Below are 27165 nucleotides of genomic sequence, written 5' to 3'. Positions count from 1 at the left end.
TTGTAATCGGCATGTATCCGGAGTAAAATCTCTCTTTGATGATCAATTGGAATTGAGGCAAAGCGAAATTTGAGGCTATTTTCATCTATTTGATTTCTCTTTAAAATTTGCATGATTTTATTTTTCACTTTTTTCATATTGTTATTTATTTTTATTTCATAAACCCTTTTCTTTTATTTTTCGTTTCATCGTATCAAAACAATTACGACGCTTGTCAGTGTACACTGTCAATAAATTAAAAAAATTATAAAAAAACATTATCTTATAATCACATCTAACTATTTAAAAAAATTGGATCGAATCTAAAAGTTATAAGCCATAAAAGTACATAATGGAAAATCATCCATAACAACAACTATAGTAAGAACTTAAACTATAGTACCCCAATAAAAATCAGATCATAAAAATAGTAAACAGTAACATCAGAGATCTAAAGCCAGATATATTATATATCAGAAAGTAAATATAATAGATTGATTTTTTTATTTAAAACTCATAGTTACCCTCTAACCAATCACTCCATATGCAGTTCCTCAAAACTGTATCCATAAAGACTTATTCTAAGTCTATTGGGCATAGGAGCTAACATAAGGGAGCACTTTAGGGTCTACTTAAAGGTCACTTTAGGTCTGTAAGGAATTACCAACTTAATCAGAGTTGAACCTCAAAACTCTATAATCTTACCCAATAAAATAGTTCAGATAGCAAATAGTAGTTCCAGGATTCATAAATCAGACATATTTATATTTTTCAATCAAAACGGTAACCAGATAACATATATCAGGCAAACATAGTTCATAAACAGTAATTCAAGAAATCATGATATCAATCATATAAAATATTCAAAAATTAGTTAAGATATCAAAACAGTTAAAACAATCATATAGTGCACAAGGAACACTCTAGAGGATACAAATATTTTTCGAAGGCATTATATAATTATTAGGAAGGGAAATACAAACTTTTGTAAGTTGATCGAATTTCAGTTCCTACAAAAAGGCTTCGATTGCTCAAGTGATCTAATGAGTGTAACATTGTATTCCATAGATCTTCTAGTCTAACTGGACTAGGGTGGTATATGTACAATTCAAATGAGTATTAACCAGTTTACTGCTTTTTACCTCATTCAATTTGATTCCATCCATAATAAAAGATGCATAAATGACCAATTATATGCATCCATGCATTATCCAATACCAACATGTTCCATAAAGCATGTAAAAAAGTTGTAAAATATTACATCGATTTTTTATCCACATCGGTCGATCAATTAAACTTCATTTGATCGCTCTTGCACTTGAATTCGACGTTCCATAATATCTCGGAGACAAGGTAAAATGAATTGCATCAAAAACGGATCTTAAACATGAAAATCAGATATAATCGAGAGATCAAATACTGAAAAATAACTTATTGGATTCGAATTTGGTGAAACGAATCCCAAAAATGAACTCAAGGAATCAAAAATAGGTGGTCCCGGGAAAATCAACTCTCGGTCAACGTTGAACCAACTTGACTCCAAATGGCTCAACTCGACTTGGACCCAAACGGCTCAACTCGGCTCGGACCCAAATGACTCGGCTCGATTCGGGTCGGTTCAGACCAGTCCAACCGGTTAGCTGACTCCGCAGCTTGTAGACGACGCCCACGTGCAAGGGGGCGACGCGTGTTATGGCTCTGGTGGTCGGACGACGACCAAAAACTCTAGATCTGGAGATATATTTCATTATTGTATAAGTAGGTATATTTCTTTAAATGTGTTTTAGTGATAAATGTGATCTTTGGGATTCAATCGTAATATTTGAATTATTATTTTAGGAATTATTAGTTTGAGCAATTGGATTCGCATGGTGACATTGTCAATAAATTTTTAAAAAATTAAACAAACATTATCGTACAATCACTTCGACTATTAAAAAAATTGGATCGAATCTAAAAGTTATAAGCCATAAAAGTACATCATGGAAAATCATCCATAACAACAACCAGTAATTCTAATGAATGGCTCACAAATCCTTTTCATGTTCTTTGCCATAAACAAATTCGAATCCCACGTTAGAGACTTGATAAGAACTAAACTATAATAAAGCATGTCAGAGTTTTGGTAAGAATGTAAACTAATCAATTCCAGGCAGGCAAATTAAATAAAAACTTTGAAATTTTTTCAAATAATGTAGCTATAAGCACATCGAATCCCACACTTGAGATTTGGTAAGATCTTAAAATATAGCAAATTGTGTTAAGAGGTTTAGTAAGAAGTTAAACTATAGTAAATTATGCTAGAGGTTTGGTGAGAACTTAAAACCAACAAATTTGAAGGGACGTAGATGAAATTAAATTTTTCGAACAATATGTACCCATAAACACCTCCTAGTCCCACCTACTGTAGAGGTTTCATAAAACAAGGTGTTTATAACCGGCTATTCGAATTTTTTGATATTCCAAATAAGTAATAAAATATTGATTCGTATCTTAGTCTATTATATTTTGGTACTTGTAAGTATGATATGTATTAAATTTTCGTATCTATATTTTTAAGTCACGGATTGAGTGTTTCATCGAGTTAAATTGAATTAAAGTGTTTTGAGTTATTCGAGTTTACGAGCCATATTTTATAATTTAAATTTTATTTTGTATTTTTTCTAGTCGAGTCTATAAAATTTGAGTCAAGTCGAATTGTTCAAGTTATGGTTAAATTTAATTGTAAATATTTATAATATTATGATACTATTTGAATTTAATTTAAATATATCTTTCTCTCTCTTAGATTAGTTTTCAAATTTTTATATGTGATATACATATATCATATAGAGTTGAAGAACTCTACTTAAATTTGAAAACTAATTTAATTACTAAAAATTTTGAATTATTAGAATTTTATTCTATAACTCGACTTAGTTTTAATTTTTTTTGAGTCGAGTCAAATTTATAAAATTACGAGTCAAATCTATTTAAGTAATTTTTTTCAAATCAAATCAAATAGAAAAAAATTGTTTTTTCAAATTTTATTCACCGTCAATGTAATAAATTGCCAATTTGTATGAACCTTTAAGCCTTGAACAAATTTCCCTTTTTTGCGTTATTTTTTTATTTGTGAAAAATAAATAAATCCACATTTCCACCGTTAACATCTACAATGTAACTTAATTTTCTAAAAGAAATTTGAACTTTAATTTTTCAAAGTCATCTTACGATTGTGAATTTCAAAACAATAAAAAAATTAACATTTTTTATTGTAATCTAAAATATTACGAAAAAGATTTATATTCAAAAAAAATTTAAAAAATTAACATATTAAGTTTCGCACAACTTTAAAATGTTATATTTATTTATAATATTTTAAACCATACATTTATTTAACCTTATATTAAACTGTTGTACTCCTCAAACAAATCCAAGTAGCCGAAAAATGATTTTATTCTTGTTTCTCCCGAGACCTTCTAAAATAATGTGGATTTAAAAACAATAATGAATTGACAGAAACGAAATGTTTTCGAGGAAAGATTTTAGATTTTTTATTATTAAAAGATTTATAAAATGTTTTCTTTAAAAAGTTGGGTAAATATTTTTAGAGTAAATTACATGTTTACTCACTAAATTTTATTTTCTCTTCTATTTCACTCATCGTACTTTCAATTTTTTTAATTTACTCACTGAATTTTAGACATTAAACCTTTTTACTCACTCGACCGTTAAATTTCTAACGGCATTACAACGTTTCTAAATTAAAATTTAAAAATTTAAAAATACAGTAAATGAAATAGAAAAATGATAAAATCCAATCCATAAACATGTGATATGTTTTATTATTAAAATAAACCAAATAAACACCCCGTTCCTGAGTATGTCATTGTTTTGGTAAGAATGTAATAAAGTATGTCAGAGTTTCGGTAAGAATGTAATAAAGTAGGTTAGAGTTTCGGTAAGAATGTAAACTAATGAATTCCAGGTGGACAAATTAAATAAAAACTTTGAAAAAAAATCAAATAATGTAGCTATAAGCACATCGAATCCCACACTAGAGATTTGGTAAGATCTTAAAATAATGTTAGAGATTTAGAGTAAATTATATGCTCAGTCATTGAACTTTAGATATTAAATTTTTTTGTCATTGGACCGTTAAATTTTTAATGGCGTTATGACGTTGTTAAATTAAAATTAAAAAATTAAAAAATACAGTGAGTGAAATAAAAAATATGATAAAATTTAGTGAGTAAATGTATGACATATTTTATTATTAAAATAAGTCACGTAAACACCGAGTATACCAGAATTTTGGTAAAAATGTAATAAAGTATGTTAGAGGTTTGGTAAGAATGTAAACAAATCAATTACAAGTGGACAAATTAAATAAAAACTTCAAAATTTTTTCAAATAATGTAGCTATAAGCACATCGAATCCTACACTAGATATTTGGTAAGCTCTTAAAATATAATAAATTATGTTAAAGGTTTAGAGTAAATTACATGGTTACTCACTAAACTTTATTCTCTCTCCTATTTTACTCACTGTACTTTCAATTTTTTTAATTTGCTCATTAAATTTTAGACATTGAATTTTTTTGATCACTCGACTATTAAATTTCTAACGATGTTATGACGTTGTTAAATTAAAATTTAAAAATACAGTGAGTGAAATAAAAAAATGATAAAATTCAATAAATAAACGTGTGACATATTTTATTATTAAAATAAACCAAGTAAATACCTTACTACCGAGTATGTCAGAGTTTTAGTAAGAATGCAATAAAGTATGTTAGGGTTTTGGTAAGAATGTAAACTGATCAATTTAAGGTTGATAAATTAAATAAAAACTTTGAAAAAATTTCAAATAATGTTATCTATAAGCACATCGAATCCTACGCTAGAGATTCGGTAAGATCTTAAAACATAATAAATTACGTTCGAGGTTTAGTAAGAAATTAAAGTATAGTAAATTATGCTAGAGGATTGGTGAGAACTTAAAACCACTAATATAAACAATAATGATTTTATTCTCCCGAGACATTTTAAAATATTGTGGATTTAAAAACAATAATGAATTGACAAGTGGGGGAAAGGGAATGTTTCGAGGAAACGTGGGCGGGGGGGGGGGGGGGGGGGCTGGTGTTTTAGAATTTTTATTATTGAAAGATTTATAAAATGTTTTCTATTAATACGTGGGTAAATATTTTTAAAGAGAATTAGTTATTTTTAAATTCCCAGCAAAAAGTTAGCACATAACACGTATATTGACCCCTAAGTTTTTTTTTATCAATTATTTTCAGTGAAATAAATTATTTTTAAATTAATGTTAATATTTTTAATTTAAATAAAAGTAGTTGATTTTATTTAAAAAATATACTTAAAATTAAAATAAAGATTTATAATTATAAATTAAAAATTAAACACATAATGTGAACATATCCCTATAAGCATTGATGGAAGAAACTAGTTACTCGTAGGGATGAACACGAGATTCAAATTCGATGGGTTTCGACCCGATTTGAATCAATTGGATAGGAAAAATTGGATTCGGGGTGAGTCAGGTTTTTAGAGGAGATGTTTGGTTTAAGTCGGTTTGAGTTTAGGGTAAAAAATATTCGACCTAAAAAATGATATAATTTATCTTAGGGATAATTGTGAATAATACCACTCTTTATATTGTTTTTTTCAATTAGATCCATATTTTATTGAATAAAATTAATAATTTTTATAAATATATTTATTTCGGATATGGTTTGGCTCGGATTTTATCTCAAAAACTTGGATAGAATTTCGAGAAGTCTGGGTTCGAATGGAGGAAGTCTTTTTTCGGATTAAGTCGGGTTGGTTGAACACCTAACCTATGCCCATCCCTATCCACTCGAGATCATACAAGAATCAAACAAGGTAAATATTAAAAATTCATAAAAAAAATACTTGAACAGAAGATAGATACGAACAGATTTGATTGCATCAATAAACAAAGCACAATAGATGATCAAACTTTTAAAGACGGCTAATAATTGCAAACCAAAGTTGAGGAAAGTGAGAAAATTATCTTCGAACACAAACCGTATGTCCAAACCCAATTCAAACGTATAAAGTAGAGAACATTACCAAGATAACAAATAAATGTCAAATTCAACTATGAAAAAATTAAACAAAGAAACGACCAAACAATAGATAAAGAAGATTGAAAATGCGTCAAAAGAAAAAAAAATTTGTTGTAAAGACAGAAAAAACATATAGTAGAAACATTATTAAAAAAAAATAAAGGAAAAGTATCTATGTAATATATGAAAGTAAAGGAAAAAATAAGAAATATCAAGGGTAGACGATTGATATCAACACTGATTATGTCATCTATTAAATAAAGAAGAAGAAAAAAAGGAGTAAGCGAAGAGAAACAAGTGTGTTCAAAGAATTATGGTTGATATATTTTTTAATAGTGTCATTTTAAAATATTTTTATATAAAAGTTATTAAAATACTTAGAATTTTTTTAAGTGTCAATTGAGCCACGAGTTTAAAACGTATTCAAATTATTCCTGATTAGTTGTCACCAAATGGAAAAAAAAGGGCACTAAATTGACATATTACAAATAAATTATGATAAACTATCTTTTTGGTCCATAGATTTTTTTTAAATTAGTCCTTAGAATTCAACTATAAATAGATTAATTGTTTCATCATTCATACCATCTTAATCATTCTACAATTAGAGAAGTTTGAAAGTTAAAAGAGTTGTTTCAAATGGATGGTACTATGAAAGTTTACTGCAAGGCCAATCTTGGTTATAATCTTACAATTAGAAATGGTAAGGTTGTTCTTGCTCCATCTGATCCCAAAGATGAATTCCAGGTACCATATTAGCAGATCTCACTTTATCTTACTTTTTTTTTTCTAAACCTTTAGAGTGTTAAAATTTTTGGTTTTGGTGTTTATCTTTGTTGTTGTTTTAGCATTGGTATAAAGATGAGAAGTTCAGCTCAAGTGTGAAAGATGATGAGGGCTTTCCCGGTTTTTCTCTGGTTAATAAAGCCACTGGTGAAGCCATTAAACATCCCACTGGAGCACGTAATTTTGTAAGAAACCCGTTGTTTCTTCATAAAACGGCTAAAAAAGTACGTTTTTGAATTTGTCAGCCTTGAAGGTTTGCTTAAAAATTATGAGATTTAAATCCACAGGTCCAACTGGTACCCTACAAACCAGACGTTCTGGACAAGTCTGTATTATGGACTGCGTCGAATGATGTGAGGGATGGCTACAAAGCCATACGTATGGTTACTAACACTCACCTGAATCTCGATGCTTTCATTGGCAATGGTAGCATAATTAATGGTACCAATGTTGGTGTATGGGAATGGAATTGTGGAGATAATCAAATATGGATGATTGCACCAAATACTGGACTTGGTAAAGTTGTTCTTGCTCCATCTGATCCCGATGATGAATTCCAGGTACCATATCTGCAGATCTCAGTTAATCTCGTTTTTCTAAAACATTTGATTGCTAAAATTGAAGATTAAGAAAAAAACACGGATCATATTTTGATTTTGGTGCTAATTTTTGTTGTTGTTTTAGGTGTGGTATAAAGATGAGAAGTTCAGCTCAAGTGTGAAAGATGAAGCGGGTTTTCCAGGATTTTCTCTAATTAATAAAGCTACTGGTGAAGCCATTAAACATGCCATTGGAGCACGTTTTCCTGTAAGAAATTCTGTGTTTATTCATGTTGAAAAATAACGTATTTTTTAAATTATATTATATTATTTGTAAATTATAGGTTTAAATAATAAATTGTAGATTTATATTTATATTTTTATTTAATGAAAATTTTAAAACTATATATAACGTGATCTAAATGATTGAGTAATGAATGAGAAATTATTTCTCAAAGTAAATCACTGGCAAATATTATTGAAAAATGAAAGAAAAAAAAATGATGGCTAAAACATTTCCATCCCACATTGATAATGTATGGAATATAGAAGGAGTTTGTAAGCTAGAAGCCTGGAACCATCTACTTGAGGAGAATGTGTAAGCTAAGACTCTCTCTATGTACTAGGAGAGTTAGTGGTGCACCTGCACAAAATGTAGAACATAAAATACAATATTGTGTTTTATTGTTTCCTAGGAGACAAATAACAAAAAAAAATTCTATTTTAATTTTTTTATTATTATAATGTATAGTTTCATTATTACTATTACATAATATTGTAAGTGTATTATATTATCTTATCTACCACATTGTATTGCATTATTATTAGTAGTATTATTTATTACTATTGTCATGTAAAGACTTCATATGCCCTTAATATCTTGTGATTCATACCACTACTAGTCAGATACGTTTGGAATTTATTAGCCTTAAAACTTTTGATTAAAAATTACGGGATTTTGATACGCAGGTCCGATTGGTACCCTACAAACCAGACGTTCTGGACGAGTCTATATTATGGAGCGCATCGAATGAAGCCAGGGATGGCTACAAAGCCATACGCAATGTTACTAACACAAGCCTGAATCTAGATGCATTCATAGGCAGTGGTAGCATAATTAATGGTACCACTGTTGGTCTATGGAAATGGAATAATGGAGACAACCAAATATGGAAGATTGTACCAAATACTGTGAATATTTACTGCAAGGAAAATCCTGGTTATAATCTTACCATCAGAAATGGTAAGGTTGTTCTTGCTCCATCTGATCCCAATGATGAATTCCAGGTACCGTATCAGCAGATCTCACTTAATTTCGTTTTTTTTCTAAAGCTTTTGAGTGTTAAAACTTAAGATTAAGGAAAAACACGGGTCTTAGTTTGATTTTGATGTGAACCTTCGTTGTTGTTTTAGCACTGGTACAAAGACGAGAAGTTCAGCTCAAGTGTAAAAGATGATGAAGGTTTTCCCGGTTTTTCTTTGATTAATAAAGTCACTGGTGAAGCCATTAAACATGCTAGTGTTGAACGTGATCTTGTAAGAAATTCTTTGTTTATTCATACCACTGCTACGTAAAAATACGCTTCGAATTTATTAGCCTTAAAGCTTTGCTTAAAAATTACGGGATTCCGATACGCAGGTCCAATTGGTTCCCTACAAACCAGACGTTCTGGACAAGTCTATATTATGGACTGCGTCGAATGATGTGAGGGATGGCTACAATGCCATACGTATGGTTACTAACACTCACCTGAATCTCGATGCTTTCATTGGCGATGGTAGCATAATTAATGGTACCGGCATTGGTGTATGGGAATGGCATAGTGGAGACAACCAAATATGGATGATTGTACCAAGTTCAGTGAGAGTTTATTGTAAAGCCAATCCTAATTACAATCTTACAATAAGACCTTGTAAGGTTGTTCTACAGGTACCTTCTCAGCAGATCTCAGTTAATCTCGTTTTTCTAAATCTTTTAAGTGCTAAAACTTAATATTAAGGGATTACAATCCATAAAAGTACAGAAAGGAAAATCCTCCATTACTTAACTATTCACCAAAATTATCCCAGTTAAACAGAATATGGGCAGATAATTGCTCCCAACTACTTCTAAACTGAGTACAAACAAAATATTTAATACTCTAAATTCACCAAAATTAGAGCACAGTAGCTAGTTGTTTTTAACATGTCATTTATCCTAAATGACCTAAAGAAAGATGAAGCAAAACAACCTATAATCACCCAGGTCTTTAGCTATTTTTTTAGACCTTTCTAATATATTTTTTTTAGCATGTACAAGTATACATACTTGGGGAAAAATTCTAAGTTACTACTTACTAACGAATGCGTAACAAATCCCAAGTTAGAAAGTAAAAAGGAGTTGTTTCATAGAGAGAATTCTCCTTGTTAAATGTAGAAAAGTAGTCAAATAATGGATGATTCTTTTCATTCCACTCACTATTTTGTTTCTGAACAGAAACCTATGAAAGTTTACTGTAAGGACAATCATAGTTATAATCTTACCATCAGACAAGGTAAGGTTGTTCTTGCTCCATCTGATCCCAATGATGAATTTCAGGTACCATATCAGCAGATCCCACTTAATCTCCTTTTTTTCAAAAGCTTTTGAGTTTTAAGTGCTAAAACTTTTGGTTTTGGTGTTTATCTTTGTTGTTGTTTTAGGAATGGTATAAAGATGAGAAGTTCAGCTCAAGTGTGAAAGATGATGAGGGTTTTCCCGGTTTTTCTCTGATTAATAAAGCCACTGGTGAAGCCATTAAACATCCCACTGGAGCACATGCTCTTGTAAGAAATTCTTTGTTTATTCATAAAACGGTTAAAAAAGTATGTTTGGAGTTTGTTAGCCTTGAAGGTTTGCTTAAAAATTATGGGATTTTGATTTGCAGGTCCAACTCGTACCATACAAACCATATGTTCTGGACAAGTCTGTGATATGGACTGCATCGAATGAAGTCAGGGATGGCTACAAAGCAATACGTATGGTTACTAATAGTCACCTGAATTTCGATGCTTTCATCGGCGATGGTAGCATAATTAATGGTACCAATATTGGTGTATGGGAATGGAACAATGGAGATAACCAAATATGGAAGATTGTACCAAATTGTAAGTTACCCTAAAACCAGACAAATTAATATCATAGAAAGGTTTGAAAGGTTTATTGTTCTTTTATACTATATATTTGTCCTAATGTCTGGACGTGTGGTAAATGCAGGATGCTTGTATGGTGCATGCTGTCGATTTATCACTTCAAATAACCCCTGCTTTGCGTCATCTTCTTCGGGTGTTTTTTTTTTCATTCCGGTGTGTCGTATTTTCTTCTGTGTTTTCATTCCAGTGTGTCGTATTTCTTCTTCGGATGCTTTCTTTGTGTTTTCATTCCAATGTGACGGAAAAGTATGACCACGGTAACGTATGCAAGATGTTTATGTTTTCTCGGATGTTTTTAAATATGCGTGTAAAATAAAATGTGGTGGGACATGTGTAGGATGTTCCTCCGCTATTCTCGTAGAAAATTCTTCATCTCTATTTTCTTCCGCCAACCTACTGTAGGTACAAATTTTAAAATTATTCTCGTCTTTTAATCGGTAAGATTAAAGCCATTCTTGTTTTAGTTATCTGAAGAATAATATCAATATTGTCTATCCGATATCAATATTCAAACCCAGAAAATGTCTTGTTTTACACAAAATTATAAACCCAACTCAATTCTTAAGCTGCTCTAAGATCCTTAAACATTATTTAAAGCTTATGTAAATCAAAATGAGTAATAATAGGTCATTTCTCATGCTCCATAACATCAAAAACATCACAAGCCATGTTCAACTTGAACTCATACAAGCTAACCTTATACATATAATGACTTACATGTGATATAGATAAATTAGAAGCGTGTTACCTTACTCCTAGGGTGATGGAAAACAGCCACAACTCAACCAAACACAAGTTTCTCTTTGCCTTCGCTATTGGAACTTTTTCTAACCCCTTTCACTAATCATAAGTCAAGTAAATGAATTACTTACTTAGGAACTTAGAAAGAAGTTAAGAAGGATTCCTAAGGTTCAAATCCACCAAAAATGCATGAGTTGGTTTAATAAGGGTTTCTAAAATCCCTCTAAACCCCACTTATAGACACCGTTGCAAACTAAGGAAAAGGTGAGCTTGATAGGAAGCCCTAATGATGTTGATTAAAGATCTTACCTTCACAGGTTCGGGCTAGTGTAGTTGGAAGACAAAGCTAGTGTTGTTGGAAGACAAAGCTAGTGTTGTTGGAAGACAGCTAACTCATTTGAGAAAGTTTCAAGGGAAAGGAAGAGAGTGTTTTGAGGAGAAGAAGAAAAGAAGAGTGAAAATGAGGGAGTGAAATTAGCTTTCGCCTGCACGGTTTGAGCCTTTGAAATAATTAATGGGATATTTTCCTTATTGGTCCCTACAAATTTGACCTCAATTTAAAAATACTTTTTTTATCTCTATTTTGGCTCAACTCAAGCTCATGCCAACTCAAACTTGGTCCAAGGCTTTATATAAGGCTAATAGATTTATCCAAAACCTTCTCGGGTCAATCTAAAATTACTAACCTGAAAATTAGGGCGTTACATACACAATGTAAAACTAAGAAATTTTAGGCAAAAAGGCACCTATGGTCTCTAAACTTTTTTAAAAATCCAATATGGCCCTTCAACTCGGAAAAAGAATCCAAATGTAACCCTTTGACCAACGATCGATTTTCTCATTTCGTTAATTCCTACTATTATAAATTGGGTAAATTACACTATTCATCACTCAACTATTTTCTTCTCTTCTATACTGGTCATTGAACTCTAAAAATTTTCAATTTCAGAAACTTTAGAGACTTCAGGGACTAAGGTTATAGTTAACCCATTTTATAACCCAAAATAATACAGGGATAAAATATTAATTTACCCCTTTTTTCATATGTTTTCTCTCCAAACCTATCTTCTCTGCGGCGCCGTTTCCTCTGTTTCCATACGTTTTCAGACTGCGGTTGATTATCTCGGGCAGCTTCATCACCCAAATCTGGTTAAGTTGATTGGATATTGTTCAGAGGGTGAGAACCGTCTTTTATCTACTCACCGGTAACAGAATTACCCATCACCCAAATCTTAATCCAAATTTATAGCTTTCAAATGCCTAGCAAAATAAAAATGACTTAGTACTACTAAAGATAAACCCTTAACAGAATTACCCAGAACTAGTTTTTTGTCAAACTTCATCCCCTCTGGATCAATACCCATCATGGTATTAAACTTAAGAAACAACCCACAAATAAATTGTCAAGAATCAGGTTTACAGAGTCTCCTCCGAAACAAACAAACTTGAAACTTAAGTGGGAAATGTTGAAACTCCTCCTCACATAGTCACGTCGTTCGATCAATTTATATCGTAACAGAAAGAAATGATTAGCACTGAGACAGCTAAATTGTTAACGAACCCTAATGCATTAAACAATAAACTAAATCGTAACAAAGTAATCAGAAAAACTTGCCAAGTAATAGGAAGCGCTATTTTCCTCGGTGAAACAAGTGCACTATAACCTGGGGGAAAATTATTCAGCATGTCAGTTTCATCGTTATGGGTTTCTGACGAGATAAAAGTAGAGAAGAGGGGAGAAAGGCTGCAGTTCTTTTAGCAATTATCTGTGACTAGATGAAAGACCGAAACACGGAACCTGCGTTAAGTATCGCCCCCGAGCTTTCTTGCAGCGTTCTTCACCTACGATTTGGGTAAATGGACATTTTATCCTTGAATTATTTTAGGGTTACAGAAATAACCATGATTAGTAATTTATCCTTGAAATAAAAGTGACTATTTATGTAGTTTACCCTTAAAATAAAATGGGTTAACTACAGCCTTAATCCCTGAATTCTCTAAAATTTCCAAAATTAAAAACTTTTAGAGCTTAATGACCAAAATAGAAGAGAAGAAAATAGTTGAGTGATAATTGATGTAATTTACCCAATTTATAACAGCAAGAATTAATCGAAACGTTGGTTAAAGGGCTACGCTGAGTTCTTTTTCGAGTTGGATGGCTGCTTTGATCCAAAAAATAAGATGAGAGTCACATTAATTTTTAAAAAAAATTCAAGGACCTCGGGTGTCTTTTTACCTAAATTTTACAATGATTATAGTCATTAAATTTAAATAAACTGATGGCTTAGATTAATTAAAGAGATTATAGTTTTTTTGTCTTAAAGAGAAAGAGAAAGAGAAAGGAGGGGAAGATAGTTTTTACATCAAAAAAGAAGAAATATATATTGTTTTGGTATGAATTTAGGAAATATTTGTTTATGAGTTGTAAATTTTAATTAAATCTAATCGATCTATTTATTTAAATCTAATATTTATAAATTAATGTAAAATTTATTATTTTTTATATAGTGTAAGTGAAACCTATTCCATATATATACATATATACATATACCTAGTGTAAAATACCAACTAACATCTTAAAAGGAATTAAATGGAGTGACTAAATGGAGTCATGAAGTAAAATACCAACTAACATCTTAAAAGGAATTAAAAGGAGTAACGAAGAAAAAGGCCGAGCGAGAGTGTCAGTAGGTCTGTAAACGAACAAAATGTTCGGCAGGAAGTTCGTTTATTTATTGAACAAACAAACATGAAGAAGATTTTGTGTTCATTTAATTAAATGAATGAACACGAACAAAAGATTCATTCGTTTATTTACATTTGTTTATATTTCCCACATGACGAGTTTAAATAATTTTTTTCTAAAAATCATCACTTTAACATAACGAGCTTATCTTTTCCATAATAAATATCGTATGTTTTAAAATAAACTTTTAATTGTCCTATTTACTACTAAATTTACCCGGGGCTTAAAAACTGTCGGTGTCAGTCAAATTGCGAGCCATGGAATTAAAGGGCGGTAGGTTTCAGGTAATAACATTTACATTCCCCACTAACCATTTTTGCTCCACTGCTTGCCTGCAATTTTAAAGGGGATTTAACTTTCTGACATTTCATCTGTTAGAATTACATGTGTGATGATGTGGATATCGCTCCACTAACCTTAAACTCACGTACTTTATATTTTTTTATATATACTTTGAGCTATAACAATAAGTGTGAAAGTTATTATAATATATAAAAAAAACATAGAATAGAAAAGAAATTTAGGAAATATGTTCGAATGAAAAGAACAAGTTATTTATGATATTTAATGATGATTTACATGATTTTTTATAAAATCATGAGATGATGATTTTCAAAAGAAAAAGTGGCTTGACTAACCCGATTGGAAGTTTAATGTTTTTATTTAAATTACATTTTATTTATTATATTTTATGAAATTTATGGTTTTATATCACTTTAGTTATATTTCTCTCTCACTAAGTTTTACTTAGCATGTGATGATTTTCATGCGCATGTTAGAATAAAATAGAGGTCATAAAGTGAGGAACTTGTCAGCATTTTATGCAAAATCAAACCTACCACATCCTAACTTTAACTTATTAGTGGCATGTACGTTATATTTGTTGGGTTGCTTTATCAGATTTATTTTAAAAAGGGTTTGTAATAGTAATTAAGGTTATTTTCTTTAGTTTTGTCTAATTTTAGTATTAATCTTATTTATGAGTGAATAGTATAAATGTTATGTTTTAAATTATTTAAAATCAAACAATATTAGACAGTTGTATTTGGATATGAAACAACACTGAAGTGTCTAATTACCGACTGAAATAAATTAGTTTTCAATGATGAAATAGTATTTTATAAATTTTAAATATTGAATTAATACCTGGATTGGGACTGAGTTTCTCCTTTTCATACATATTTATGATTATCCTTTAGAAATTATAGCTATAAAGCTAATCCAGAAAGCACCTTCACTTTCAAAACCTGGAAAGTGGAAACCATGTATAAGGAAATTTTAAATTGACATCGCTTCGCCCATCAATTTGAAGCGTCATCAAATTAGGTGCCACCGAGAAGAGAAAATAGAAATACATTAAACTGACGTGTGACAAATTATTCATGATCAGTAAAATGTTTTATTTTGATCCATAGTTTATTTTCAAATTGATCCTTAAAATTCAGCTATAAATAGTTTAATCATCCGTACCATTTTCTACCATTATATCTAATATATTTAAATAATGGTAAATGACGGGAATCGTCAATCAAAAAATCATATTGAATTCTTTTCTAAATTCAAGGGACACATTGAGTGCGAAAAAGAATTCGAGGATCACATTGACTTTTTTAAAAAAAGTACAATGGCTTATTACCCTTTTACCTAAATAATATTATTTACAATGCAAACCAACTTTGATTTTAAAAGTCAACCATCTTTTTGGTGTTTAGGTTATTTTCAAATTGGTCAGTGAAACTCAACTATAAATAGTTAATCGTTTTATCATTCAGACCATCTCAAATCATTCAGGAGTGTTGGTTTCTCTTTTCATAGAGAGAGTTATCCTTGTTAAATCTAGAAAAGTAGTCAAATGGCTGCTCCTGTTCATGAACATAAGCCTACAATGAAAATTTACTGTAGGGCCAATCCTGGTTATAATCTTACCATCAAATATGGTAAGGTTGTTCTTGCTCCATCTGATCCCTATGATGAATCTCAGGTACCATATCAGTAGATCCCGCTTAATCTAAACCTTTTGAGTGCTAATACTTAGGATTAAGCAAAAACACGGGTTTTAGTTTGATTTTGATATAAATCTTTGTTGTTGTTTCAGCTCTGGCATAAAGATGAGACGTACAGTGCAGTCGTGAAAGACCAATGGGGTTTTCCCAGTTTTTCTCTGGTTAATAAAGCCACTGGTGAAGCCATTAAACATGCAATTGGAGCAACTTATCCTGTAAGAAATTTTTTGTTTATTCATACCACTGCAGTGAAAAATACGTTTCGAATTTATTACCTTTAAGCGTTGCTTAAAATTTACGGGATTTTGATCCACAGGTCCAACTGGCACCCTTCAATCCGGACGTTCTGGACGAATCTATAATGTGGAGCGCGTCGACTAATGTCAGGGATGGCTACAAAGCCATACGTATGGTTTCTAACACTTCCCTGAATCTCGATGCTTTTGTTGGCAATGGTAGCATAAATAATGGTACCATTGTTGGTGTGGGAGAATGGCATGATGGAGACAACCAAATATGGATGATTGAACCAAATATTATGAAAATATTCTGTAAGGCCGATCCTACTTATAATCTTACCATAAGGTAAGGTTATTATGAAAAATAACTATATTTTTAAATTCATGGGACTCGTCGTCCACATGGCGAGTTCTATTTGGATTTGAAAAACTAGTCGTTAAGTAAACATTGGGCAACGGACGAATTTTTTAAATCCAACTTGAACTCGTCATATAACATGATGAGTTTCATGAAATTTAATATATATATATATATATTTATCTTCATGATATAATCATTTAAAAATACTAAAAATTAAAAATTTAATAATTTAATTTATTTTGTAAATATTTTATTGCAAACTAATAACTAAATACAATCACAAATAATAATAAAATTTACTTACATTTTCTTAGTTCTTTACAATGTCAATGAGTTGTTGAATGATAATTGTAGACAACCGTTTTGTCCGGATTATTACTATTATTATGTAACACTATTATTATTTCCTATTATTATTTATGTTTTATTTCTATTAATTTTTAAAAAATACAAAAGCAAAAAAATGATAAAAAAATAATAAAAAATTGCCCATACTTTGCCCCTCTGCTGCACGTCCCTGCTGCTGGTCGGCACCAAACAAGCTCAGCAACTGAACCGTCGAGCACTCTACACCAATGACTCCACCAACATTGACCGCGAGTGTTATCTCCACCGGATTTCGCGCCCCTCAGCCAAGAATACCACCTATAAAAAAAGCGAAACGAGGAAAATAATTAGAAACAACAAAAGAGAAAGCGAAAAATCTTTCTCACAAACGGGAAGGGTTTTATAAAATCCCCTCCCCAACAGTTGTAATGGAGAGAAAAAAACAAAAATAGGACCAGGGGGCATCTGATGGGGGACCTCAGCAAAAAAAGAAAAAAATTGAAAAAAATCAGTCTCCAATGATTGGAAGGCAACTAATTTTTTTTGAAGGAAACTAAGAAATGACCCTAAAACTCTAAGATTCGTGGTCTCCTCCAACAGCTTCTTAAACCGTTGTTTGGCCTCATCCGTGGCAGTCCTATCTACGTCACAGTCACCTAACTGTAGCACCCTCATTCGTCCAAAAAAGCTCTTTCCAACCTTAGCTTTCACCATAAAACCACCTTCACTACAACAATAATAGCTGAGTCACTTCCCCACAACAACACCCAAATAACCCTCATCGAACGATTCCTTCATGGTAGCCTTCTTCACACTATCGTCACAACCCAAAACAAATCCAAAAACTCAAAAATCTAACCTAAATCTACCAGCTTCAAACCCAAACGAAGAACCAAGTCTCTAAACCCGCAAAAATAAAATTTCAGAACGAAAAACACAAGATCCGGAAGAAAGAAAAGGCTAAGAACCTTACTTGGGGTAATAGAGGTGGTGACTCCGATGATCGGTTTGTAAATTCCAACGGTGATGAGCTAGGTGATGACAGGGGTAACAACAAAACTCGACCCTGTAACGGTCCAATGGTGACAGTGTGAGATTGGTGGCCTGAAATATATCTAGAGACCTCACTATATTCAAGTGTTTGGGGTCAATTTCTTTTAAACCCGAACCAGAAAAGAGAAATAGAAGGGAGAGAAACCAAGAAACAACACCGACGATCATAGAAGCCCTAGGACGATTACAAAAACCAAGAAACGCTACTTACGAGAAGTACGAGAAAGACAACAAAATGGTGCGAGGACATTTGCTCAGTCACATGTCAAATAAATTATTTGATATGTTCCTTAGAGAAAGGAGTGCCAAGGCAATAGGGATACTCTCGATAAAAAGTATGGTGCAGACGATGCTGGCATCAAGAAGTGCGTTGTCGGCGAATGGCTCAAATTCCAGATGATTGATGACAAGCCGATAATGGATCAAGTCCATGACTATGAGAACCTAGTCGCTGACATCATCGCCGAAGGGATGCAAATGTGCGAGGTGCTGCAAGCCAATGTTCTTATTGAGAAGCTGTCCAAGTCCTGGTCTGACTACCACAACTCTCTTAAGCATAAGAATAGAGAAATTTCGCTTGAAGAGTTCGTGGGCCATATGAAGATTGAAAAAGCCAACCGTTTAAAAGATAAGCTTACTAATTCTATGAGTAATTTATCTTTTAAAGCTAACTTGGTTGAGTCTAAATTTAAGAAGATCATGAAACGTGGGAATCAAGACAAGAAGATGAAACCTCAGAAGGCTACCAACTTCAAGAAGTCAGGAAATGACAAACCTGAATGAAAGACGCTCAAGTGTTATGTCTGTGGTTTACCCGACCACAAAACTTACCAATGCCAACACCGCTCAGACTGCCAAAATGAAAACAAGCCACAGATGAACGTTGTAGAAGAAGATGATGAGATCATTGTTGCGGTGGTCTCAGAAGTCAATCTGGTGGAAAACAGTTCGGAATGGGTTGTTGACACTGGCGCTTCAAAGCATTTCTACGCAAGGAATGAGTTTTTCACCGAATTCGAGGATGGGAACGTAGGTGAACGTGTGTACATGGAGAACTCTAGCAGCTCTGAAGTGCTAGGCAAAGGAAAAGTTTTACTCAAGCTGACCTCTAGTAAAACTTTGGCTTTAAATAATGTTTTGTATGTACCTGTCTTGCGTAGAAATTTGATAAGTGGTGGGCTTCTGAATAAGGCAGGCATTAAGTTAGTTTTTGAGGCAGATAAACTTGTACTTTCCCAAAATGGTGATTATGTTGGGAAAGGGTTTTTAAGCAATGATTTATTTTTCATAGAAACTCAATTTAATGAAAATAAAACTACCACTTCTACTTATATTGTTGAATCCATTGATATGTGGCATGCTAGATTAGGACACGTGGATATTCATTCTTTAAAGAAATTAATAAATATGAATGTTCTGCCTAAACTAGACACAACTAGCTTTAACAAATGTGAGATTTGTGTAGAAGCTAAGCATACTAGACCTTACTTTAAGACTGTTTCTAATAGAAAGACTGAGTTGTTAGAACTTATTCATACTGATCTAGCAGATTTTAGAAACACTGAAAGTAAAGGAGGAAAACACTACTACATAACTTTTGTAGATGATTATTCAAGGTATACAAAAGTTTATCTCCTAAGGACTAAAGATGAAGCTGAAAACTTCTTTCTTATTTATAAGGCAGAAGTTGAAAATTAGTTAGATAGGAGAATCAAACGGGTTAGATCTGATAGAGGTGGTGAATATGGATCTAATTTCTTAAAAGATATTTGTGAAAATAATGGCATAATTCATGAAACTTTAGCCCCCTATTTTCCTCAACAGAATGGTATAGCCGAAAGGAAAAATAGAACTTTAAAAGAGATGATGAATTATTTACTAATAATTTCAGGGTTATCTGATAACATGTGGGGGGAAGCCATTCTATCATCAACATATATCTTGAATCGAGTTCCTCATAAGAAATTAGATTCTACCCCATATGAATTGTGGAAAAGATACACTCCTAATTTACAATACCTGAAAGTGTGGGGTATCTGGCTAAAGTGGGTTTGCCAAACTTTAAGAAGTCCACCATCAGACCTAAAACTGTTGATGCAGTGTTTATAGGGTATGATACGAATAGTGCTGCATACATATTCATGCTTTTACAAGATTATTCTATTTGTGAGTCAAGGGATGTTGTTTTCATTGAAAATACTTTTCCTTTAAAGGAACTGAGAATAAATATTGAAACACAAATAGAATATATTCCATCAACTTCTTCTAGTAATCCTGCTAGGTCTTCTAAACAAATTGATTTTGAGCCTAGAAGAAGTAAAAGGCAAAGAGTTGAAACCTCTTTTGGACCAGACTTTATTACTTCCTTTATTTCTGAGATAAATGATTTAGACTTCATTTCAGATCCTATAACTCAAAATTTTCTATTAGATGAGGATCCTAAAACTTTTGAAGAAGCTATAAGATCTATCGATGCTAGTTTTTGGAAAAGCGCTGTTAATGATGAACTAGAATCGATAATGTCTAATCATACTTGAGAATTAGTTGACTTGCCTAAGGGATTCAAACCAATCTCCAACAAATGGGTCTTCCGAAAAAAACTAAGGCCAGATGGTTCGATTCAGCGGTACAAGGCAAGGTTAGTCGTCAAGGCTTCACTCAAAGGTTTGGTTTAGACTACTTTGATAAATACTCTCCCATTACAAAAATCTCAACGATTCGTGCATTATTTGCACTAGCCTCTATTCATAAGTTGCAGGTACATCAAATGGATGTTAAGACTGCTTTCTTGAATGGAGATCTAGATGAGGAAATTTACATGGAGCAACCACTAGGTTTTGAAGCACCTGGTATGGAAGACAAAGTCTGTAGACTCAAAAAGTCACTCTATGGACTTAAGCAGGCTCTTAAACAGTGGTATGAGAAATTTCATAAAACTATTCTTAGTTTTGGTTTTGTTATGAATGGTTCAGATGCTTGTGTGTATTCGAAGATGTTTGAAACTGAATGTGTTATCATAAGTCTTTATGTTGATGACATGTTGATTTTTAGTTCTAACATTGAGTCCATTAACAAAGTTAAAAATTTCTTGTCCACTAAGTTTGAGATTACAGATTTAGGAGAAGTAGATGTAATCTTAGGAGTCAAAGTTACCAAAACTGAAAAGGAATTTTCTTTATGTCAAGCACATTATATAGAGAAAGTGCTAAAGAAATTTGACAGTTTTGATGTCGTCCCTGTTCGAACTCCTTATGATCTTAGCATACATCTAGTTAAGAATAAAGGAAGTAGCGTTTCCCAAATTGTACATACTAAATTAATTGGGAGCTTAATGTTCTTAATGAACTATAATCGGCCTGATATTACTTATCCTGTGAGTAGACTGAGTAGATATACTCATAATCCGAGTGATGAGCACTGGATTGCTCTTAAACGCTTACTGAAGTATCTTAAGGGTACTTTGGATTGGAAACTTGAGTTTGTTGGCTTTCCTGCGGTACTAGAAGGATATTGTAATGCCAACTGGATTTCTGATAATGATGAGGTAAGCTCTACGAGCGGGTATGTTTTTACTTTGGGTGGAGTAGCAATCTCGTGGAAATCATCAAAGTAGACTTGTATTGCTCTTTCTACCATGGAGTCAGAGTTTATAGCTCTTGACCTAGCTAGGTAAGAAGCCGAGTGGCTCAGAAGCTTGTTAGCAGATATTCTATTGTGGGGAAGACCGACTCCTCCAGTTTCATTGTTATGTGATTCACAAGCTGTGATATGTGTGGATAAGAACCAAGCTTACAATGGTAAGAAAAGACACATTCTCATAAGACATGAATCAATTAGACACTTAATAAAGAATAGAGTGCTCTCTTTAGAGTATGTGAAGTCGGATAAGAACCTAGCAGATCCGCTTACCAAAGGGTTAAGTCGGAAGCTGGTCCTAGATTCGTCAATGGGGATGGGTCTCAAGCCCATTGGTTGAGGAATTCATGGTGGATACCCAACTTAGTTAACTAAGTTTCATGTGGTCAAACGAAACCATGGAAAGACTCATAGTGCATATTCCTACTTCATATCCCTATGACGAATAATGTGCATGCCCAGGATGAGCTTAAGTGCTCTTAATAAATTCATAGCCCAGGCTTTGGGTGGTCTTAGTGAAAAAAACTTGATGAATTTATCGATTTTGGCTGAATATCTATTCTTAATAAGTTCATAATCCAATTTGAGTGGGTATTCCTAAGTGAGAAGGATTTAATGAACTTACCAACAGAAAGTTTGAGTTTATTAAACTCTTAATAAATTCAAATCCAAGTATTTGGATGGTTCTAGTGAGAAGGACTTATTGAATTTACCGATAAATGAGGTTGAATATTGATTCTTAATGACTTCTTAGCCTAGAGTTTGGGTGGTTCATTTATAATGAACTTGAAGAAAGTCATCATACTCTTTGTGAGGTTGAGCTTTTATAAAAGCTCTTAATTATTTCATATCCCTGTTAAGGGTGGTTTATATCGAGATAAACTTGATGAAATAACCTATGTAAGTGAGAAGGGTTAGCCGCCTTCTATGAAAAAATGTTGGGCCATTTTTCTAGCACACTTACTAGAATCTTGAGGTAAGATGGCCAAATATATACTTTTGTATATATATATATATATCTTACACATCGAGGACTCAGGTGGATGAAGGGGTTAGTTGTGTGTTATGAGTTTACCCCCATCTTAGAAAGTTCCAGACTATTTTCACTTATCTAAGAGAATGATTGCTCATTATCACTATGTACTAGTTCCAGATACGTTCACTAGTGCTTAAGCAACTAATCTCGCTATTGCTCTTCTGGAAAGTTTGTTTTCGAGTTTCAGAAGAATTCTTTCGCATTAGTGGAAGAATGTTGATAATGCTCAATCCCACATAGTATTGGAAATACTATTGGGAATGGGTATTTATGGTTTGGATTTCCCACTTCCTTGTTGAGTGAAAGAGAACAAGGGGGGACTCTCGTGCACCGTCATCGCCGCCGTCCATCTCGGCTTGTAGTCGTGGTCGTATTCGGTGAAAAACTCATTCCTTGCGTAGAAATGCTTTGAAGAATTTCTCTTTGAAAGAAACAAATGGAAAAATGTGAAAGATTTCAACTGATATTTATAGGTTGCTGAGGACTGTTTAAATTTAAATGATAATAACTGGTTTATGAGAGTTATAAGAAATTAAACAGCTTTTTATAAATTAAATCAAAAACATTAAGATGTATCTGGACTGATTTCCAGCTTTGTACAAAGGGGACAAGTTGTTAATATCAGGAGTTACAGGAGTTATTTGATTTAATTCCAGGGGTTACATGATATAATTTCGGGAGTTATAACAACTGAATAATGATGCAATGAACCTGGACTATTTCTGAGTCGGGTTCATCTAGACTTTTCAGCTGTTACAAAGAAGAGATTTAATCCTAAAATTTTATGGACGGTTTTAACCCTATTTCTAGCCTATAAATAGAGAGCTATATTCAGCTTCTCAACTCACTCTCAATATTTCAGAATTCACTCTCCAAGTGTTTTCTAAAGTTCTCTCTGTGTGCTTTCTGATCAGAAGTGCAATACCATCAGCAGTCCACTCCAATTTCGGGCGTACGAAATTCGGAGCGACCATGTTAACCTCAGGGGACGGTCCGTCTACTGCAGTGATTACACACATCGGGGCGAATTTGTTTCTAAGGTAGTGGTTATACCACGACACGGTTTACCAATTTGTTCTTTTTCAATTACTGTTTATCTTTCCTGTCAGTGCTCACGGTGTGATTTTACAGTCTATTTTACCAACATCGAGTGTAGGCGACCATGGCTTGAAAGCCATGCGCTTGGCTAATAACTATAGCTTGAATCTCGCTACTTTAGCTGGAAATAATAGCATTTATAATGGCATCACTATTAGTGCACGGGAATGGTTTGTTGGAGACCGCCAACTATGGATGATTTTACCAAATTGTAAGTTTCCCTAAAATCAGACAAATTAAAATCATAAAAAGGTTTCATAACCATTGTTGTCTTACGTATGAAGCTTTGTTGTTTATGTTTTCCTTATGTTGTTACGTTGTTCTTTTATCCTAATTTCTGGACTTGTGATAAATGCAGAATGATTGTAACATGGTGCCTGCTGTTGATTTATCGCTTCAAATAATCCCTGCTTTGCGTTGTCTTCTTCAAGTGTTTTCATTTAAGAATGATGGTTTTCTCAGGCGAGCGAGAAGTGCAGGTTTCTAACTTTTTCATGATCTTCATAAACAATGTTAGTAAAAGGATTAGTGTTTTAACCCTCAAGGAAGCGTTTCAAGAGTATGCTGTAGTGACTACTGTTTTTATTGCGTATAAAAGTAGGAAAAAAATATACTCGAGTTCTACGTTTGCATTTGTAAGGTTCAAGAAGAAGTCAGAAGCGAACATAACAGTGTTTAGAGTGAATGGTAGGGTGTTGGATGGTTTTAAGATAAGAGTGTTCCATGAAAAGGAGTATGCTATTAATAATAAGAGGGGGGCTGCTATTAAGAGAGATGTAAAAATATGGAAGCCAACATTAAGGGATTGTAGATCTTTCAAGGAAGTTGTGGGAGGAGTAAAGGGTGGTGACGGAGATTTTTATGAGTTGGAAGGGCGAAAACAGGTTTTGGAAGGAGGATATTATGAGGGGGTTAATTCATGTAAACGTCGGAGATGATAGAGTACCAAATCTGTGCAATAGAGACGAGACAAATAACAACTGTATAATTGTTCCCAAGCAAGCCTTATTGTGGAGAGAGCGTAGTCTAGTTGGTAAAATCAAGAACAGTTTTAATGAAGACATTGTTCAAATAACTTTTAGAGCTAAAGGTTTTGATGTGAAGGTGAGCCCTTGGTATGATTTACTTGTGATTGTTCAATTCCAAAATGGACAAGATTGTCAAGCTTGATGGTTATGTAGAGATGAATGGTTACATTCATCGTTGGACGAGTTAGAATTACTAGAAGGTTTTGAGAACAAAGTCAAGGTTAAGATTTGGGTTTCGTTGAAGGATGTTCCATTATCAATATGGAGTGTGAAGTTTTTTACAGATATTGGTAGCCGGTGGGGGAAAGTTCTAATGATTGACGATGAAACTAAAAATCAGGATCATTTCAATGTTGCCAAGCTTCTGTTGAAAGTGCAATATGAGTCAATGATCCCAGAAAAAGTTTTCATTTTTTTCAAAGTAAACGTTTATACAATAAAAATTAGTACTGAGCTGCAGGAGGAAAACAGAACCTTCATAGATGGGACATTGGCGGGTGGTAGTATGTGGTGTACATCGTTTGTGGGAGATGATGAGGATATGGTTTTCGAGGATGAAAATGTTGCAGGTCCAGTTTTAGTAAAAGGGTGTAATATGATGGAACAAGTCGATTCAGTAAGTCAGAGGAGTTTTCAAGTCAAATGTGTGTTGGAACATGGAGTAAAACATATAGAAGCTTTGGCGGTGCACAGTGCTGGTTCTGAAGACAGACTTCATGAGGTGTCTGTAGTATCTAATATTGGGCCTGGGTATAAAGCCGTGGATGATAATCTTGGGTTAATGAGTATCAATAGAGGTTTGGATACGTATTGGGAGAAAGAGTCCATTTCACACAGTTCAAGGCTCCAGGAAGTGCAAATTGAAGAAATTTTCTCTCTCAAATTAGCTGATGTAGCAAATTTGGACGGTTATCTCGAAGGTGATATTGGGAATACTAGTTCATATAAGCTTATTAGCCACGCCGTTCCCAGAGTTAATTCTCGCAAACCCAGAATGAAGGGGTCGTTGCGTCCGAGGAAAAAAGCTTCGTCAAGAATCTCTGTTGTTGCAAGGAAAAAATTTACTGGTATTGGTTCACTTGAAGAGCAGAAGGGCAGTAGGTGTTTGAATATATCTGGGTGTTCTGGTGGAAAGTCAAATTATGGGACAGAAGCGGATGTGTGTCTCTCGGTGGGCGAGGTTTTTGGGCGTAAAGTTCTCTGGGTCGAGGGACGATGCGATCAAGGGTCTGGAAGCGATTGAGAGAAGGGGTCAGTCTTAAATTAATGCTTTAAGTTTGGTTTTTACAGATTGGTGTGTGTATCATTGTTATGGAATAAAGTTTGTCAGTGTTATCTTGGAATGTTATAGGATTGGGGAAATTCGAAAAATTAAGAGATGTAGCTCGGGTGTTGGAAGCGAATAAGGTAGGAGTCGTGATGTTACAAGAGGCCAAAGTCTCAGAGGTTAGTGGGCATTAGAAAGAAGATTGAAAGGGAAACACTATAAGGAATTGGCGTTTTCGCCTGCTGAAGGAGCTTCGGGTGGCCTTATTTCTTTATGGGACTGTAATGTCTTCCGAGTTATTGATCAAATTTTTTTAAGAAGAATTTTAGCCATTAAAGGAAATATGGTTATTAATAATAGGGAGATAGGTGTTATTAACGTGTATGGACCGAACGTGCAGGGAGATAGGAGAAGTTTTTTGAGCAACTGAATTATGTTATTGCTGTCTTGAATATCCCTGTTATAGTTGGGGGTGATTTTAACATTGTTAGATCAGAGGCTGAAAGAGTTGGTTCTTTTGAACAATCGGCTGCTACATGTTTGTTTGTGGATTTTATTTTTGTTTGGGTGTTAATTGATCTTCCTGTTGCGGGCAGCCAATTTACTTGGTTCAGAGGTGGGGTTCAGGTGGCGGCGAGTAGGCTCGACAGGTTTTTAGTTTCAACTGATATTGATAGTATGTTTCCTCTACTCACACAATATTCTCTCCCCAGGGGTTTATCCGATCACATGCCGATCATTTTAAAAGAAAATAGGGTTAAGAAGTTTTTCAGGCCTTTCAAGTGATTCAAGCATTAGGAGGATGATGTTATCCTTGTAGAAAAAATTAAAAAGATTATGGGCAGTGAATAAAGGTTTTGGTTTGTTAAAAATTCTTGATCAGATTAAGAAAACGACCAAGGTCAGGGAAAGAGAAGTCAGGCAGATCAATCCCGACTCTGTGGAAGAGATTCACAAGAAGTTAGATAGTCTTGAAAATAGAGTTATTTCGGATTCAAGAAGCAGTTCATATATGTCCAATATTATCTCTTTGAAGGCGCGTTTGTGGGTTGTTTTA

At 33.2% G+C, this 27165-nt stretch overlaps 1 protein-coding gene across 1 annotated transcript; it reads left to right on the top strand.

Annotated features, from left to right (window-relative positions):
• The first annotated feature begins 6691 nt into the window (after positions 1-6691).
• On the top strand, positions 6692-10890 carry LOC120153961 (ricin B-like lectin R40G2). The gene is made up of 11 exons (XM_039165820.1): positions 6692-6824; positions 6926-7048; positions 7151-7423; positions 7548-7670; positions 8372-8689; positions 8816-8938; positions 9042-9332; positions 9879-9980; positions 10085-10207; positions 10309-10528; positions 10638-10890. Coding segments are annotated over exons 1-11 (1806 nt in total). The 5' UTR covers positions 6692-6716; the 3' UTR covers positions 10640-10890.
• The last annotated feature ends 16275 nt before the right edge of the window (positions 10891-27165 follow it).

This window comes from Hibiscus syriacus, unplaced genomic scaffold, assembly GCF_006381635.1.
Source record: "Hibiscus syriacus cultivar Baekdansim isolate YM2019G1 unplaced genomic scaffold, ASM638163v2 tig00111105_pilon, whole genome shotgun sequence".
NCBI lineage: Eukaryota > Viridiplantae > Streptophyta > Magnoliopsida > Malvales > Malvaceae > Hibiscus > Hibiscus syriacus.
The sequence above is the reverse complement of the archived record's forward strand: the minus strand, read 5'-3'. Positions and strand labels throughout refer to the sequence as shown.

Excerpts from the sequence above, each read along its gene's own strand:
- LOC120153961 (XM_039165820.1), top strand. The coding sequence starts at position 6,717 with ATGGATGGTACTATGAAAGTTTACTGCAAGGCCAATCTTGGTTATAAT. Across the intron at positions 6,825-6,925 it reads ATCCCAAAGATGAATTCCAG|CATTGGTATAAAGATGAGAA; the intron begins GTACCATATTAG and ends TTGTTGTTTTAG. Across the intron at positions 7,671-8,371 it reads CCATTGGAGCACGTTTTCCT|GTCCGATTGGTACCCTACAA; the intron begins GTAAGAAATTCT and ends TTTGATACGCAG.